The 17,038-nt window shown below is 34.3% G+C and overlaps 1 protein-coding gene across 1 annotated transcript in view; it reads left to right on the top strand.

Annotated features, from left to right (window-relative positions):
* The window catches only part of LOC145296792 (dynein axonemal heavy chain 1-like), a 350,721-nt gene that overhangs the window by 62,071 nt on the left and 271,612 nt on the right, over window positions 1-17,038 (top strand). Inside the window, exons 12-13 of the mRNA XM_080142859.1 lie at window positions 2,179-2,309; window positions 7,245-7,395. Of these exons, the coding sequence (XP_079998985.1) occupies window positions 2,179-2,309; window positions 7,245-7,395 (282 nt within the window). The remainder of the gene's footprint in view (window positions 1-2,178; window positions 2,310-7,244; window positions 7,396-17,038) is intronic.

Here is a 17,038-nt window from a genome sequence, read left to right as displayed (position 1 = left end):
GGATCCATCGAAATAAAGACGCACGCTGAGCCCATAACCTCTAGAAGTGTAAGCCATTTTGAGTTTCAGAACAGTTTCAGATGGTTCGCTGTTACACACAAGTCCTGGGAGGTGACTTGTTTGTAGTAGACAGTTCCACAGAACAAAATATTCTCACCGTGTCGAAACCCGGGAAAAGAACATGTGAAATTGCTCCAGAAAAGGTTTAATATTTATGAAGCAATTCTGGTTTCTGATTGGTTGGTAGCAGAACGTGAATTAATTTGATTCGTCAGTTCTTAGCAGCATCGTTTATAAATAGAATCGTCCGACTGTGTGGGATCATACCACATTAATCTCAAAATATTGCAACATGGTCCAAAAGCAGTCTGAAGCATTCCATACGTTTCTGTGGTATTTTGTCCAAGCTTAAAGCAGAATTATATTGCATATTGTTCTTCTAAAGTGTTCTAAGGTCCAGATTGCATTTTTGAAATTCACCAACTGTGACGATCAGGCTTTAGTAGGGTGTATTCCAATTCCTGCTGTAGCTGTCCATTTGAACCTGAAATTATAAAAATTGGTCAGTCATCTCATAAGATGTATAGCAATAAGATACTGAATTTTCAAGAATCTATGACAATTTTAAATGTCTGTACAAAAAAGTCCGGAAACTTATTTAATATAGAGTTAGGTATGTGTATATCTTCATATATTTCTATGTACAGGATTTATTCCTAAACTAACAAATCATTATGAATTTCGAAACACAGTTATTAGGCAGAAGGGGTTGTAATATGAGTTATATTTACTTTAATTTAGTTTTATGCAGAGAGGATAAAAAAGGGTGGAAGCCCATCATAAAAATTCAGATGCCTCCGATTTTTATGAAATTTTAATAATAAGTATTAAATGGACATCAATTAATAAATGTGCCAAATAAAATCAGTTCGTTTAGAGTATTTTAAAAGCGACCTTAGGCACTTATAACACAACCTCCCATTTGAAGATTTAAATATTTAAGATTTGTATTGAATTTGATCCAGAGTCATTTAGCACAAATTAAGCAAAATTTGTTGAATTTCAGTTTCTTTTTAAAATCAGTGAAGCTTAAATCTTAAATTTTAGATATGTTTTTAATCAAAATGATGTGATGGATTTTGATCAAAATTTGAATAAGGATTTGAGGCATAAGGTTTAGTATCATTATATCTTGATTTTAATCTTCCTACAGGGACATAAAGTGGTGCAAATTGATTTTAACCATTCTATAACGAGTATTCTTTTAGTATTGTATAATAAGTAAGTTCTTAACTTCGCTTTTCTTTACACATTAGCACTAGTGAGACGGCGATTCCAATATTTTTCCCGATTCCAATACAATTACAGATTTTGCTCCAAATTCCGGATTCCAATACAATTACCGATTTCAGTTCTTTAAAATTATTTAAAAATATTTAGCTATAGAGCTATTTTTTATTTTTATTTTTATTTATTTATTTTTTTTTTTCAATTTTCGGATTACTGTAAAAATCCATGTAATATGTGCATATATTTTCACAAGCTTAAAAATACACCTATGTTGATCTATAGATTTTAGTTTTGATGATAGTTATAGTTATAGTTATAGTTATAGTTATAGTCATAGTTATAGTTATAGTCATAGTCATAGTTATAGTTATAGTTATAGTTATAGTCATAGTCATAGTCATAGTTATAGTTATAGTTATAGTTATAGTTATAGTCATAGTTATAGTTATAGTTATAGTTATAGTCATAGTTATAGTTATAGTCATAGTCATAGTTATAGTTATAGTTATAGTCATAGTTATAGTTATAGTTATAGTCATAGTTATAGTTATAGTTATAGTCATAGTTATAGTTATAGTCATAGTTATAGTAAATCAATAAATAATTATCATTTTGTCATTAAATGACAAGTTAAAACAAAAACAATTAAAATAATCGTTTTTTTTTGCATAGGAAAATATGCACATTTTTTTCTGAATCTGATACAGATTCCGATAAATCCCTAAATAATTCTGATTTTTACGATTCTGATTAATCATCGCAACACTAGTTAACACGTAAATGAAACCTGATAGTTTTTATTATATCAAAAACATAAAGAACATTTTGCTGCAATCATTGTCTCCTTTAATACGAAAAAGAAAATTTCTTATAACTTTAATTTTTCAGGACACTCTTCGGTATTTAGTCAATGACTCATTGACAAACTTTACTCGAATGGTAAAAGATGCTTGCGCTAGCACTTTACGATTAAAGAAACCTTATTCTTGGGAAGGTGATATCATCAACAGTCCATATAAGTAAGTATTCTGATATTCTAAATTTTTCATATATATATATATATATATATATATATATATATATATATATATATATATATATATTATTTTAAATGTACATATTTTCGATTTCTCTTTTTTAAATCCCTCGATACAACATTGAGAAAGCGAGGGCGAAACTGATCAGCTGACTCCCCCTCCCTTTATTTTTCTTTTCTCTTCTCCGCCCCTTTTACTATTTCAAAACGCATTTTACTTTTAATTATGAATTATAAAAGTCTTCCCTTCATGATTGCAATATATATATATATATATATATATATATATATACAGGATGTCCACAAAGTCTGGCTGCATAATCTACACGGTGCCCACAAATTCTGGCTACATAACCTACACGGTGCTCACAAAGTCTGACTACATAATCTACAGGGTGTCCACAAAGTCTGGCTACATAATGTAGCCAGACTTTGTGGACACCCTGTATATATATATATATATATATATATATATATATATGCAAATGAGAAGGAAAACCTAAAGTTAATAAATGGTAATCAACGTTTCGTCCACATTTCAGGGGTCTTTTCAGAGTAGGAAGGAACCTAAAATTTTTTTCTTCTTCACTCGCATGTGGTTTGTAACCTGTTTCCTCAACATTTTTCCAAATCCTGATGATGTCCCCTGAAATGTGGACGAAACGTTGATTACCATTTATTTATTTTAGGTTTTACTTCTCATTCGCATAGCGTCAACCATCGTTTTGTATTTTATTTTACTCATATATATATATATATATATATATATATATATATATATATATATATACTAGAATTTCAGCCCGGCGTTGCCCGGGTGTTTGGATGTGTCTGTTGAGCAAAAGAAAAAAAAGTGGTAGTAGGAAGGCAGGCTCGAACCTGTACCGCGAAGGAGGAAAAAAACGGGAAAAAAATCTGACGTTTATGCTGTTATGACCACTGCCAAACCGGAAGTGATATTTTAAAAAATTAAGGTTAGACTATCGAAAGGAGAGGATAACTTTCGAAAATATCGGCGAAAAAAAGCGACCTCCCCCTCCCCCTGTAGAAAAGTTCCCAGTTGAAGGTGAAGATATTAATGTTTTTAGCCAATTTTTCGATATTTGTAGTCTGAAAGGTCGGACTTCAAAACGATACTGATCTTATGAAAATCCGTCGCCTCTGTCAAAAGTTCTAGGCAGACATGCAAACATACATACATACATACATACATTTATATATTGGTAAATGTTTAAACCAGAAATTGTCTGATAAAATTTGGTAGAGACTGCAGAGGTCAATTTTTTTTTTAACTTTTACCTCTATTATGACCCCTTAACATTTATTGTTTTGGGCTCAAATCAAGTTATTAAGTTAGATCCATGTCCAAGAAACCTATATCTAAAATTTCAAGTGTTTAGACCCAAAATTGTCAGAAGAGTTTGGTAGAGTTCTCAAAGGTCAAATCGTTGAACTTTGACTCCTTAACAGCCAAATTTCTGACTGAAAACCGATCCCCAAGATTTTCCCAAATCTCAGTACCCTGTATATCAACTTTCAAGTCTGTAGACTTAAAATTGACAGAGTTATTGCATAGGGAAATGTACACACACAAACACACAGATACACAGACATGTTCACTTTTATATATATATATATATATATATATATATATATATCTCAATTAAATTACAAAAACATTTTTTTTACATTTCTGAATTTTTGAGATGAGGATTGGTTATTCGTATTTGGATTCATCGGACTACTGTTCTCATCTTGAGTGTCATTTTCACAACGTTTCGATCGATATAACCTCCGACCCTCTTCAGGTGTATCTTGTCGAACACAGGAATCCTATTATGTTTCAGAATATTTTTAGAATGGAATTAATAATTTTGATTATTTGGATTATTCAGACTACTCCTCTCATCCTGGATGTTATTCTTAGTGTTGATCATACCGAACCTCCAGAAGACCGTCATTTAAAACTGATTATTATCATTCTTATCCATTGTGCCACAGGTTTGCAGTATTGGTAATATTAAGAATACAGTTATGAATTAAGACTTCTGTTAGCTATTGACCGGGCAACGCTGATGAGGTGCTGGTCGACGATTATTATGATTATTAAAGCCAAAATGTTTTGTCAGCTAAAATATTTTTTAGAATAATCAAAATATTTAGATATTTATTTACATTTAATAGTTTCCAAGAATGTGAACTTTAAAATGTTATAACATAGTTGGCAACTTAGAAATAATGACATGTAAAAACATCAGGTGATTATCTTATTAACGCATACTAATAATATCATTTAGAGGGGAGATGGTCTTTTTTTAGATACATGGAAGTTAGTTAGAGTCAATCGGAAGAGGGACATTGACGGTTTTCAGATCGTAATGGCTCTGAGTGGAGAGGGTATTGCAACTTTTAAAAAGGGAGAAAAAACTCTGGAATAAAAAGTTGTGAAAATAAAACCCGAGGCTCTGTCGTTTCTTGGGGAGAATTTCCATTGCAGCTTCCCAGCAAACAAGACCAAAGATGGACCAGATATGTTCCCGATTGGCCAGATGTTGAAACCACGAATAAGTGTTATTCGTCTTTTGTGTTGCATAGGTATTTATGTATATTCTTGTCCCACCATGAACTGTATTTGAATGTACATACACACACAACGATAGACGATCACAATGCTAGACGTTTATAGATGAACACACGTATATATACACGGCATATAGATGACTGTGACACATATATACACTTGTAGATACACTCTCATACAATCTAACCACTAGACGACACGTTGTATATATTACAACGTTAAAGACAATAGACACCCGTATATATATAGACCCCGGCTACATAGCACTTCTTTCCTCATGGATTAAATAAAGGGTTTCGCTTGAAATTCCATACAAATTCCCGCGTTTAATATGAAAGTTCTTGTAAAAACAACATTAAAGATGATAACAGTAGTCTAAATAATCCAAATAATGCAAAATCTTTTTATCTATTATACATTTTTTACAATGGAGTTACCACTTATCAAGGCCTGAGGGCCACTCGAGGGTAAGGGTTAATGAGTGTACAATGGTCAAGGGGAACATGTCAGTAATCGATAGTAGTGGAAACTTGATAAATTGGATTACTTATGGGGATGGCTCATGGAGAATTTGTTCACGTTGGAGTTGAAGACAACCATATTGTAGTCAGTTGGAAAGCAGGAAAACGGAACAGAGTCCCACAGGTGTGCAGTTCTAATAAAGAAGCTTTGTTCATGGAATCTACGTTTAGGTTTATGCACAGATAAAGAGTGGGGGAAATTATTGATAGTGGTTTCAGTTAGACGAGTGTTTTTCGTGAAAATATATAAAAGGCAGTTGTCTGTGTGCATGTATGTGCGTGCATATGTCCAGCTAAAAGTCCAAAACTACAAAGCAAAGACCCACAAAGTTGATATATTCTTGGTTGACGTTGGCGTGAAACCAATTCCTAAAAGCCGTCCACCACATTTCAGTGTGTAAAACAGACGCTACAGCGATGATGATGATGATGATGATGATTTACCCACAAACTCATGAACTCTAACAGCTATAAATAGCAGCAGGTGCTATGCTTAAGAAAGTCAATATTCCAGCAGACAGCCCTGACAGATAGAACAGTCTCGCTGGTAAACCTCTCACTTGTACATGTTTTATATTACTGTTCTTTATTAATATATTGGTTTACTCAATTCCCCTCTTGTCGCTTTATCATGGGTTCCTAACAAAGCCACAACAAGGTTGTAGGTTCATTCTTCACAATAATCAATACTAAGAAGAAAATTAATATATATATATATATATATATATATATATATATAACTACTTCATTTACTCACATAAAATTAATATACGAAAGTATAAATTTATGCGTAAACTTTAAGTATTTACTTCAAAAGTGCTCAATACGTAGGTAGAGCTAGTTACTAAGTTATAAAATATATATGGCGATTAAGCTATACTGAATATTTCGCATTTCATCCACTCTAGGACTCTTCAGGCTTATGTGCGAATTTTGTGGTTGTCTGTCGTTTTTATATATGCACCCTCTATTGAGATTTTAGTTAGCAAATCAGCTTTCTAGTATCCACCGCGTCCTTCCTATCAGCCAATGAACATGCCCTTACAGGACAAAGGCCTATTTGATCTCTGGTTGACCTGTTCCTTTGTGTGTGCTCTATTTAGCCTGGATATATAGTTTCTTGACCTGTTTTAAATCTAGGTTACGTTTTTTTTTATGTTAGTTTATATATAAATATATATATGTACATACATATATGCACATATATATATATATATACATATATATATACATACATATATGTGTGATCGTTTATGTATACGACAGACAACCACAAAATTCGCGCATAAGCCTGAAGAGTCCTAGAGTGGATGAAACGCGGAATATTCAGTGTAGCTTAATCACCATATATATTTTATAACTTACTATATATATATATATATATATATATATATACCTAAAATTTCTACCCGGTGATAGCTGTGGCAACAAGAACAAATAAAGGAGTTAATCATAGTTAACCCAAAGCAAAAAAAAAAAAAAATAAATAAACTGAACTCATGTGGAATTAATACTTAGAAGGGAGTGTTATGGTAATTTACCACACAGTCATGAACTCTCCCAGCTATAAATAGCAGCAGGTGCTACTCTTAGGGTAAAACAGTATTCCAGCAGACATCTCTGACAGCAGGCCCTAACAGTCTCACTGAGAATCCTCTCATTTATATATGTTTTATACTACCGTTACTTGTTAATATATTCGTTTACTAAATTCTTCTCTTGTGTCTTTATTTCTTTCCCCTAACAAGGGGCTACAACAATAAAGATATTTGTTATTTTTGCCATCGTATTTGCACGTTTCATTTTTTTTTTTTAGACCTCTTAAAAATCCGTTGTTCTACGTTGATTTTTTGCTTGATGAAAATGGACCCCATTACAGCACGAATTTATCTGCATTTGAAACAACAGTCGTTACATTGTTTGACAAAGGCATTAGCTCCACACAGGCTGTACCACAACTTGAAAAGGTTTGTTGTATTTTATTTGAAATTAACAAGATAACCCGACGTTTCTCAGGATTGTCTCAAGATCACTACTATGTACTCTTACTATGATCATAACACCATATTATTTTGTTTTTATTGCTCCAACTCCTTGCGTTTTTCCCTTCTGATGTACTCAGAAAAATCTAAAATATTGGAAAACTCTCTGAATTAGTGTCTCATATGTATGGTTTAGTGACTTATATATATATATATATATATATATATATATGTGTGTATATATATATGTGTGTGTGTATATATATATGTGTGTGTGTATATATATATATGTGTGCGTATATATATATATATATATATATATATATATATATTAGTGATGGAACAATTCCAATATTTTCTCCGATTTCGATACAATTACCGATTCCGTAATAAATTCCCGATTCCGATTCTTTATGAATCTCTAAATATTTAACTATGAAGTTGTTATTGCGTCTAGATTATCGTAAAGACACATGTTAAATGTGCATATATTTTCTCAAACATAAAAAAAACACTTTTAGTTTTGCTGGTAGTTTAAAATCAATAAATATTTATTATTTTATTATGACTACCAGCAGTGGAAAATTTTGTTTTAAACAAAATCAAATAATAAAAAAACAAAATTAAAGCAATCGTTTTTGGCATCAGAAAATAGGCACAAATTTTTCTTATTCTGATACTGATTCCAATACCCCCAAAAGTTCTGATTTTTCTGATTCCTGATTCCTATAATCGTCCCAACACTAATATATATATATATATATATATATATATATATATATATATATATATATATATATATAAATAAATCCAGTTAAATTTATATCTACATTGAAAAAATTCAGGAAATTCTTTTCATGTTCATATAAAAGTGCTCAATAATAAATAGATCTGTTTTTTATGCATTTTTTTAAAAATTCATTTAAGGTTTTTGAACTACACATTTGCAGACATAATATTTCAATCAGAATTATAGTCTTTGGGCCAACGTCTTTTCATTAAGGTTGCATTTAGTGAAATGAGACAAAATTACTTTCTGAAAGTAAACACGTGATCAGCTCATAGAATCCAAACTTCTACATTATGTTCTATTAAATTTCAAGTATAAGTAATGTTTTTATTTATTAATTTTCGGTAGACATTTGACCTAAATTTATCGAGTCAAAGCTGACTGTACGTAACATACGAATGTGAATCCCAGTATCCGGATTAACGTATTGATATGAGATGCACGTTTAAGCACGTATCCACTTAAATTCAACGTTTCCTTTTTGCCAATCGGGGCGGTTGTAGCATTTGTCCTCCTCTCGCTGGCTGTTGATAATCTATTATGTTTCACTAGGCATCTTCACGGCGGTGTGTAAAACGTCAGCATTTTACACATTAATAGTGACGTCATCATTTCGTTTGTTTGTGTCAATTTCTATGGATGGGCATTTGCGATATAATTGTTAATGGAAGTAATGGTTTTTTGTTCGCTATGGATAAAAAAACAATATAAGACTTACCTTTTGTAAAACAAATAGATTTTATTAACGAACTACACAGACTAGAGTTAATAAAATAAAATTAATTCAACGTCTTCTGTTGACACTTATGTATCTAAAGATAATGTCGCTTACAGGCCTCTGTACATTTTTGAAAGAATGCGCAAAATAAGGATCACCCGCTATCAATTTAAGTAATAAACAAAATTTTTTAGGCCGATTTTAGATTTACAATTTTTATTATCTCATTAGTCTTATATTCCCTTACTAGCAGGAACCGTACTCCGGCGTTGCCCATAGGTACCAAGCTCCCCTCCCCCGCATAAAAATTTCAAATACGGCTGTTAATATTAAATTACTAACGTCTGTATTGCCAAAATAGCCTAATCAGTTGTTTTATTTTTTCAATCAATGTAATAATAATATGTATAACGTCAAAGAATGAGAGTTCATACAGAAACGTTGTTTTAATTTGAATAAAATAAAATACGCATCAAGTGCACTTAAAAGCCAAATCACAACGTAATATTAGTAAAATAAACAAATATTTTACGTGTTTAAAATTTATCACAAATATATTTCAGAGATATCCTCCATCTTCAGTATGTTGTTTTTTTTTCTTCTTCTTCTTCCTTGCCATGTTGTAAATTTGGAGAAAGAAGTCTGTTTGTAAAGAGCCGTGCGTTGTTTCTAGCGGTTGTATTTTGAAATGTTTGAACTATGTGCAGGCATTCTTTGACGTTATTCTCGCGTTGCCTGCGCATAGTTCAAACATTATATAATATGTATCTTCAATGCTCGCCACAGCTTTAACCCCCCCCCCCGTGTATGTAACACCATGTAACTGTAATTTAATATTATCATCCTAACTTTTTTTTTACCATTTAAACGAAGCTTTGAATAAACTGCTAATAATTTTTACAAATTTTGGTGCAAGTCTATAAATGGTCCACAAGTAATCTTTCTTACTATAAAAATTTGAAAAAAAATCTTTATAATGTACGTACTTATCATTTATAGATTTGTACTTGCACCCAAATTTTTTACAGCATACAAAAATAATGTAAATGTGAGACAAAAATCGTTCCTATGTAGTAATGTGTGTGAAGCCGTAGACACACCCATGTTCAAGAAATCTAGAAAAAAATCAAATAATTGTCATGCCATCCTGTAATTTTCGATATTTATTCATTATTAAATGAACTTGCTTAGTAACTAAGCTTCAGATGGTATCGTACTCTGCCATTATATGCATCATCTACATTTTTGGTACCGCACTATTTGTAAATAGTACTTTTAGGTTAAATTCAAGTTTCACGCTAATTTTTTTTAATAGTGACCAAACACCCTCCCCTCCCAAAGGTTAAAATGGCTTTGTAAATAAAAACAATATTATTTCAGCACGGTACCAAAAATACATAAGTACCCAAAATTGTACTTTGTATTGTTCAACGCTTTTAATTAGCAAAAAAAAAAAAAAAAAAAAAATGTAATCATTGTGAAACTTCGGTACTTCTCCAGTTTAAAATCATTTTTTTCCGTGATTCTGAGTGGGCAACGCCTGGCGAATGATGGAAACCGCCGGATTATACCGGTTGAACAAAAAAAAAAAAAAATGCGAGTAAACAGACGTTTAAAATAGTAAGAAGAAAATAAGTAAAGGCAACATTTTAAAAGGAAAAATAAGAGAAAGGGCAGAGTATCATTGTGCCAACGTATTATAGACACCCTCAACCTCCCCATGTTAAGAACGGCTTTCGGAATAAACACCACCAACCTCGAAAGTCGTTCTTAACACAGGGAGGTTGGGGTGTTTATTTCAAAAGCTGTTGTTAACATGGGGAGGTTGGGTGTATTTATACTACGCTTGGGCAGGTCGTAAGAAAAATACGCAAATAACTTTGCATACACAAACAAAACAAAAAAAATCACAACCTCACATGTACAATAATAACGTGATGAAATTATAGTCATGCAAAGTTAGTGAAACATTTTTAATGAAAAAACAAAGCAAAAGGAAACGATTGTTTTATCTCCTGTGTCCGTAATTCTAGAAGTGTAAGCCATGTTTAGTTTCAGAACAGTTTCCGATGGTTCGTTGTTCTACACAACTCCTGGGAGGTGATTGGTTTGCAGTAGACAGAACAGTTTTCGATGGTGCGTTGTTCCACACAAGTCTTGAGAGGTGAATAGTTTCCGATGTTTCGTTGTTCCATACAAGTCCTGAGAAGTGACTGGTCTGCAGTAGACAGTTCCACAGAGCAAAAGATTCTTATCGTGTCGAGATGGAAAAAACATATGGTTATTTATTTCCAATAAAAATACAAGATTTTTAAAGAAAAATTTGGCACAAGGCCAAAAAATTGGGGAATGGGGGAAAGGTCGGTCTTGACTAACTAATGCTGCCGAAGCTAACTTAGCTAGATCCTACTTTCACTCTACTCTCACCACAACACCTCATTTATACTATACATCCTTCTTCAATCACCAAAAACTCATCATATGACTAACCTACTTAAACCCAATGCAATACAATATGTAAAAAGGGGCGCTGGAGTTGAATAAAGAAATTAAAAGTTATATTTACAATGAAAAGAAAGGGAACGGTGTTAGTAATAAGACCTCCCTTATGGCAGATACATGGATTTGCCAGTTGAAAAAGGTGATGTAGGTCCGATCGCTTTATTACTAACACCTCTTACAAAAATATCGCAAGGGAACCTGCATCTCTGGCAAATCGCATGGTCTGTCACCTACTTGGAGTCTGAGAAAAAAAAAGAAAAAAAGGGGGGGAGCTTGAAGATACCTCTCACACACTAACTAAGTTATGAACTTGAAGTGTCTAAAACTAAAACTTAAGCTAAACTATATATTTGACTTTGAGAACCGAGTCAAGGTTGACGTTTGTTTTTGGAACCCAAAATCCTCAAGCCTAAGGCACGTCCAAATACCACTCAAGTCTTGCACCCCTTATGCAACAGACATGCGCAACAGACACCCACCTTTCAGCAAAGTCTGACAAAGAGAGTCTAACCCTCTCGGCCCTAATACGAATCTTCAAATAAAAACGAAAAATTCGAACAAGGTCAAGAGGAGCAAAGTCCTCAGCTCCATAAACCACTTTCATGTGAGTCCTCCATACCACACCTCTCATTACTGCTAGCAAGGTCAGACATATTTGTCTTCTAAGCCGATCAGTTGTCGGAACCCAGTTGCTACAAACATTAATAGGTTCCAGGTTGAAAGACGGCACGTTCAGGATGTGAACCACGAGCCCAGCAACAAACTCACTCAGTGGCACAATTATACGGCAATAGCAGAAGGCATGATTTAAAGTCTTGTCTTCATCACCACACCGTTTACAAATAGGAGAACTTGGCAAGCCAGCTGAGTGCAGTCTCCTACTGATCCAGAGAGCATTTCGAATTACCAGCCAGGCCAAAGATGCCTCGTCGTTAGTGAGACACCCCGACCCAGGCGCCCAAGGCCAGATCGAGCTACGCTGCCCCCTCGTCAAAGTGAGCCCCTCAATTGTATCCTCTCCAACGAATTCCCTTACTAATACTTGATATAATGCCTTTTGGGACTACAGCAGGGTTTCAGAAAGGTGTTCTTTTACCCTTAGAAGGAGCTTCAAAGCGCAGCGACACTCTCGATAGAAGGAACATTCACCTCGGGGTAATCTGTGTGCCTCCCCCTCATTCAAGTGCACACTTCTCAACGTTGGGAAGGCTTTCTGGGTATCTTTCTTCCAGAAGCCACCATTTCCATCAACTTGCATACACATTCGATCAAAGAAGTACAGCCGAAGTGTGTGTTGACGAATCATCACGTTTGGCACACCCAGACTGCCCCCAGGAAGATGGAGAAAACAAAGCTCACAACGGACCATGTTGGCCTTTCCAAGCCATAAGACCTTAAACAGAGCCCGTTGCAAATGGAGAAGTGTGTCCAACGGGAGTGGAAGGATTGAAAGACAGTATGTGAATATTGGATATAAGTGTGAAACACACACTTCTGCTCTCCCCTTTAACGAAAGATTTCTGCAGATCTACCGACTAGTGGCAGCATGCACAGCTTTCAGGAATTCTGACCAATTCTTCTCCAGCTGAAGATCTGGGTCGAACCAGATGCCGAGTATCTTGCAAGGCCCGTCACTCCAGTTTAAGAGCCCTTGAAAAGAGACTCCTCTCCAGGCACCAATTCGCAAGCCACAGGACTTGTCACAGCTAATTTTGGCCCCTGCGACTGTCTCATATAATCTGTTTTCTGCACCGACAACATTAATCTCAGCATTGTTTGTCACGAACACTGTTATATCATCGGCATAGGCAGAGTACTTTACCGTAGCAGAAGCGCCCGGCAAAGTGATACCATGTATAGCCAGATTTACCCATAGCCTATGCAGGAAAGGCTCCACTGCAAGCACATAGAGCAATGGTGATAATGGACAGCCCTGACGAATGGATCGGGATAAATTGAAAGGCTTCAATCTCCTTCCATTCACTTCTATCAGAACCATGGGATTAGCATACAGGAGGTGAACCCACAAGCAAAACTGCGGGCTGATAGAACTGATAGAACCAGCTGCTGATAGAACTGTCTCCAAGTAACAATGGTCCACCCTATCGAAGGCTTTGGACTGATCTAAATTGATCAGCATGGTTTCAGTGTCGACTTTTTCTATGATCAAGCATATAGAATGCAGATTATCCTGAATTATGCTGCCTTTCATGGCACAAGTTTGCTCGGGGCTGATTAGTCCAGCCAGGACAAGCTGCAGACGATTAGCAAGAACCTTGGCCAAAATTTTCAACTCTGCATTAAGCCTTGTTAATTCAGTCGCCGAAAGGCGAGGAAAGTCAGCCAAATAGGTGTCAAACTGTTCCAATGACAGACTGGGTTGCCTGGTAAAAACCTCCTGAAAGTGTGACCTACACGCCTCCAGAATGCCTTCGTTTGTGGTCACGGTTCGTCGATCTGGCAATGTTACTCATACGATGTGTCGATCGGCCGCTTGATGAAGCTCCTCCGTACACAATTCAGCAGCCATGTTTGTTGCCTCCTGGGGCATTCTTTTTAATCTAGCCCTAATCGTTAAAGCTTGGTGTTCCTTTTCTGTCAAGGAGGCAAGCTGAACCTTAATTATGTTTACATTAAGACTATCCCCCTCCTCCTCCGCCCAATCTAAACTAGACTCTAGTGTCGCTTTAGCTGCCCTAGATTCTTGGTTGAGTCGTTTGCTAAAATTGGCAGAAAAGGACCTAATGGCATCCTTAAGATTGGCCCATCACCTATTCCCAATAACAGCTTCTGTCAATTTCTGCTGTAGAGTTAGTAATAACTCGTCCCGGTAGCCCTGCACATCAAATAACGACGTGTTGAGCTTCCAGTAACCGGCCAACTTAGGCTTAGGTCTATCTAAGTTTAGCCGAACATGAACAAGTCGGTGATCCAAGTAAACTATGTTATGGAAACTTGGACAATCTAATACACCTACATCGACTCCCCTAACTAAGAACCGGTCGATATACCTCGAAGTTGTACCATACCAGAGGCGCTGCTACCTGTCCAAGTCCACTTATCAATGAGATCAAACTTATCAAGAAAATTCCGAAAATGGAAAGCATCCTGATCTTGGTTGTTGCCCCTAGATGTTTACCCCAAGCGATCTAACTCGTTATTCAGGACCACGTTCCAGTCTCGCGCTAAGATAACAGTTCGGGAAGTACTCATGAACTGCTCAATCCAACGAAGGAAATGGGCAAGGTCACTATGACCATTAGGCGCATAAACATCGATAAAACGAAAAGACCCACCTTTTATGGTAACATCCAAAACACACAGTCTTCCTTCCGGATCCATGAAGCACGGGTCACACGATGCATCCAAAGACCTTTTCACTAGTCAAGAAACACCTCTCGAGTGAAAATTAAAGTACACTGTGAAGGCGCTATTCCATAGCTGAAGCCCATTAAAAAACGGTAATAATAATAAATGAAATTTTAACAATAACAGTCAATATATAAAACAACAACAACAACACATAAAAGCATTAACGACGGCGCCTTCAAAAGAAAGGCTGACTTTTGAATAAATGAATTTCTCCATGTGGCCTGATAATTCTCCATGCGGCGAGCTACGTAAAAGATGTCTTAACACGGAAAAACATATGCGAAATTGCTACAGAAAAGGTTTAATATTTATGGAACAATTCTGATTTCTGATTGGTTGGTAGCAGAATGTGAATTAATTCGATTCATCAGTTCCTAGCAGCATCGTTTATAAATAGAATCGCCGGACTGTGTGGGATCATACCACATTACGAATCAAAAATTTTGCAACAGTAATATATTTCAGCTTCATTTAAGAAAAAGAAAAAGCCATCTTCATCCTCGTTGCATAATATTGATTTTTTAAAAATAATAAACATGTTTTTTTCACATATATTTTTTATGTGTAAACGCTAGATAAATATATAAGCATTCTTGTAAAAATAAATTTTATTCAATTTTATTTTTTAGATAAAACAATGCAGCGGTACGCCACACAGATTTATCAAAAAAATTATTTTGTTTTACAATCAAAAACATTGACTTCAGTTCAATTAAAAATAATAAACATGGTTTTTCATGTATAATATCATGTTCATTCGCTAGATAAAAATGTAAAAATATTTTTTGCTTCTGTAGAAAGTTGTTGTTATGACGAAAGGAAATTTGGCGCGTGGCGTATTTTTAGGCGTGCTGGCATTGACAAAAAGAATTACTCATAATAAAGTGATTAAATTATACTCATGTTGATGCATGAATTTTCCTCGTATAAGATTGTCTTAGAAAACGAAAAATTTGATTTACTAAAAAAATAGGTGCATGTTAAAATGAATGAAAATAAAAAAAAAATAAAGGAAAAAACAATATTGCGTACGTACCGAAACGGTTTATTTCTCTCTGTCTCTCTTACTCCCATTCATTTCTCTCTATCTCTAACTCCCCCCCTCCTCCGAATGACTATAAACAGAAGTAGTTTCACGTAGCTGGTCATGATGTATCGTCAATGATTTATGTTTAGTGACTGTAATATTTTCACAAATAAATAATAAAAGGTCCAAGTTTCTATGTGGGATAATTCCGTCAATAATAAATAAAACATAAGAATATTGTGTACATACCGAAAATGGCGGCGTGTTTTATAGTTGATAACTGTTCGTTTATTTGGTGAAATAACCGAATGTTTGAATTGGAGAATGAATGCTTCTCATCCAATCAGCTGCGCCAGATATTTCAAAGGGAGAAATCATTATTTGTGTCGTATGTAAGGGGTAAGAATATACGTATGTGTAGGAAATCTGTAGTCAGTTAATGACGGTTAACACCCAGGAAAAGTAGGAAAAAGTATAAAATAATGGTGTTGTAAGAGTAGTCAGTAAAGTGAGGGTGAAATTTAAGCTACTTACCATTTAGGTTAAGACGATGATGGTCATGGCGCTCTTCGGACTAAATGTAATTTTTTAATATAACGAAATAATGTGTATGTAATTGCGGTCTATAGATAACGTAATGGCTAATGACGTGAACATAGTAATTTTTTATGTGACATCTGTTGTTGTCAACCTAAGGTAGTTTCGTCCAGAGGGGAAAAATTGCGTCTCTTTTATTATGTACAAGATATAAATATATTTTTTTATTATTGGAAACCTGTTATTAAAAAAATCTGTTTAAACTTCATATCACGTAATATTTGAATTTAATATCATTTAAAGCTTTTTAAAAATGATTATTTTTTAGAATTCTGGGGATTTTTTTTGTTATTGTAATTCAAATAATTATATTACCGAGAAAAATAATTATAAAGAAAATATGTTACTTTTTTTAACATAATAATATTGATTTTATGTCCAATTTTATTTACAGCTTTAAGGTAAGTGAAATAAATAACAAGATTTTATATATATAAAAAAAAATAACTATTTTTATTATTTGATCTTTTTAGCTTTAAAAAATCTTGAAATTTTTATCGATCTACATTTATTTTGTTTACTTTTCTGACCATGAATATGAGGGGGGGGTAGAACACCCAAAAATATATTTCCTCTAATATATCTAACGAAACCTACTTTTAGTATGTAAGTTTATTTAATA

This window comes from Euprymna scolopes, chromosome 17 (assembly GCF_053919585.1).
Source record: "Euprymna scolopes isolate OS-2025 chromosome 17, ASM5391958v1, whole genome shotgun sequence".
NCBI classification, from domain to species: Eukaryota; Metazoa; Mollusca; class Cephalopoda; order Sepiida; family Sepiolidae; genus Euprymna; species Euprymna scolopes.
This window is presented reverse-complemented; position numbering and strand designations above follow the sequence as displayed.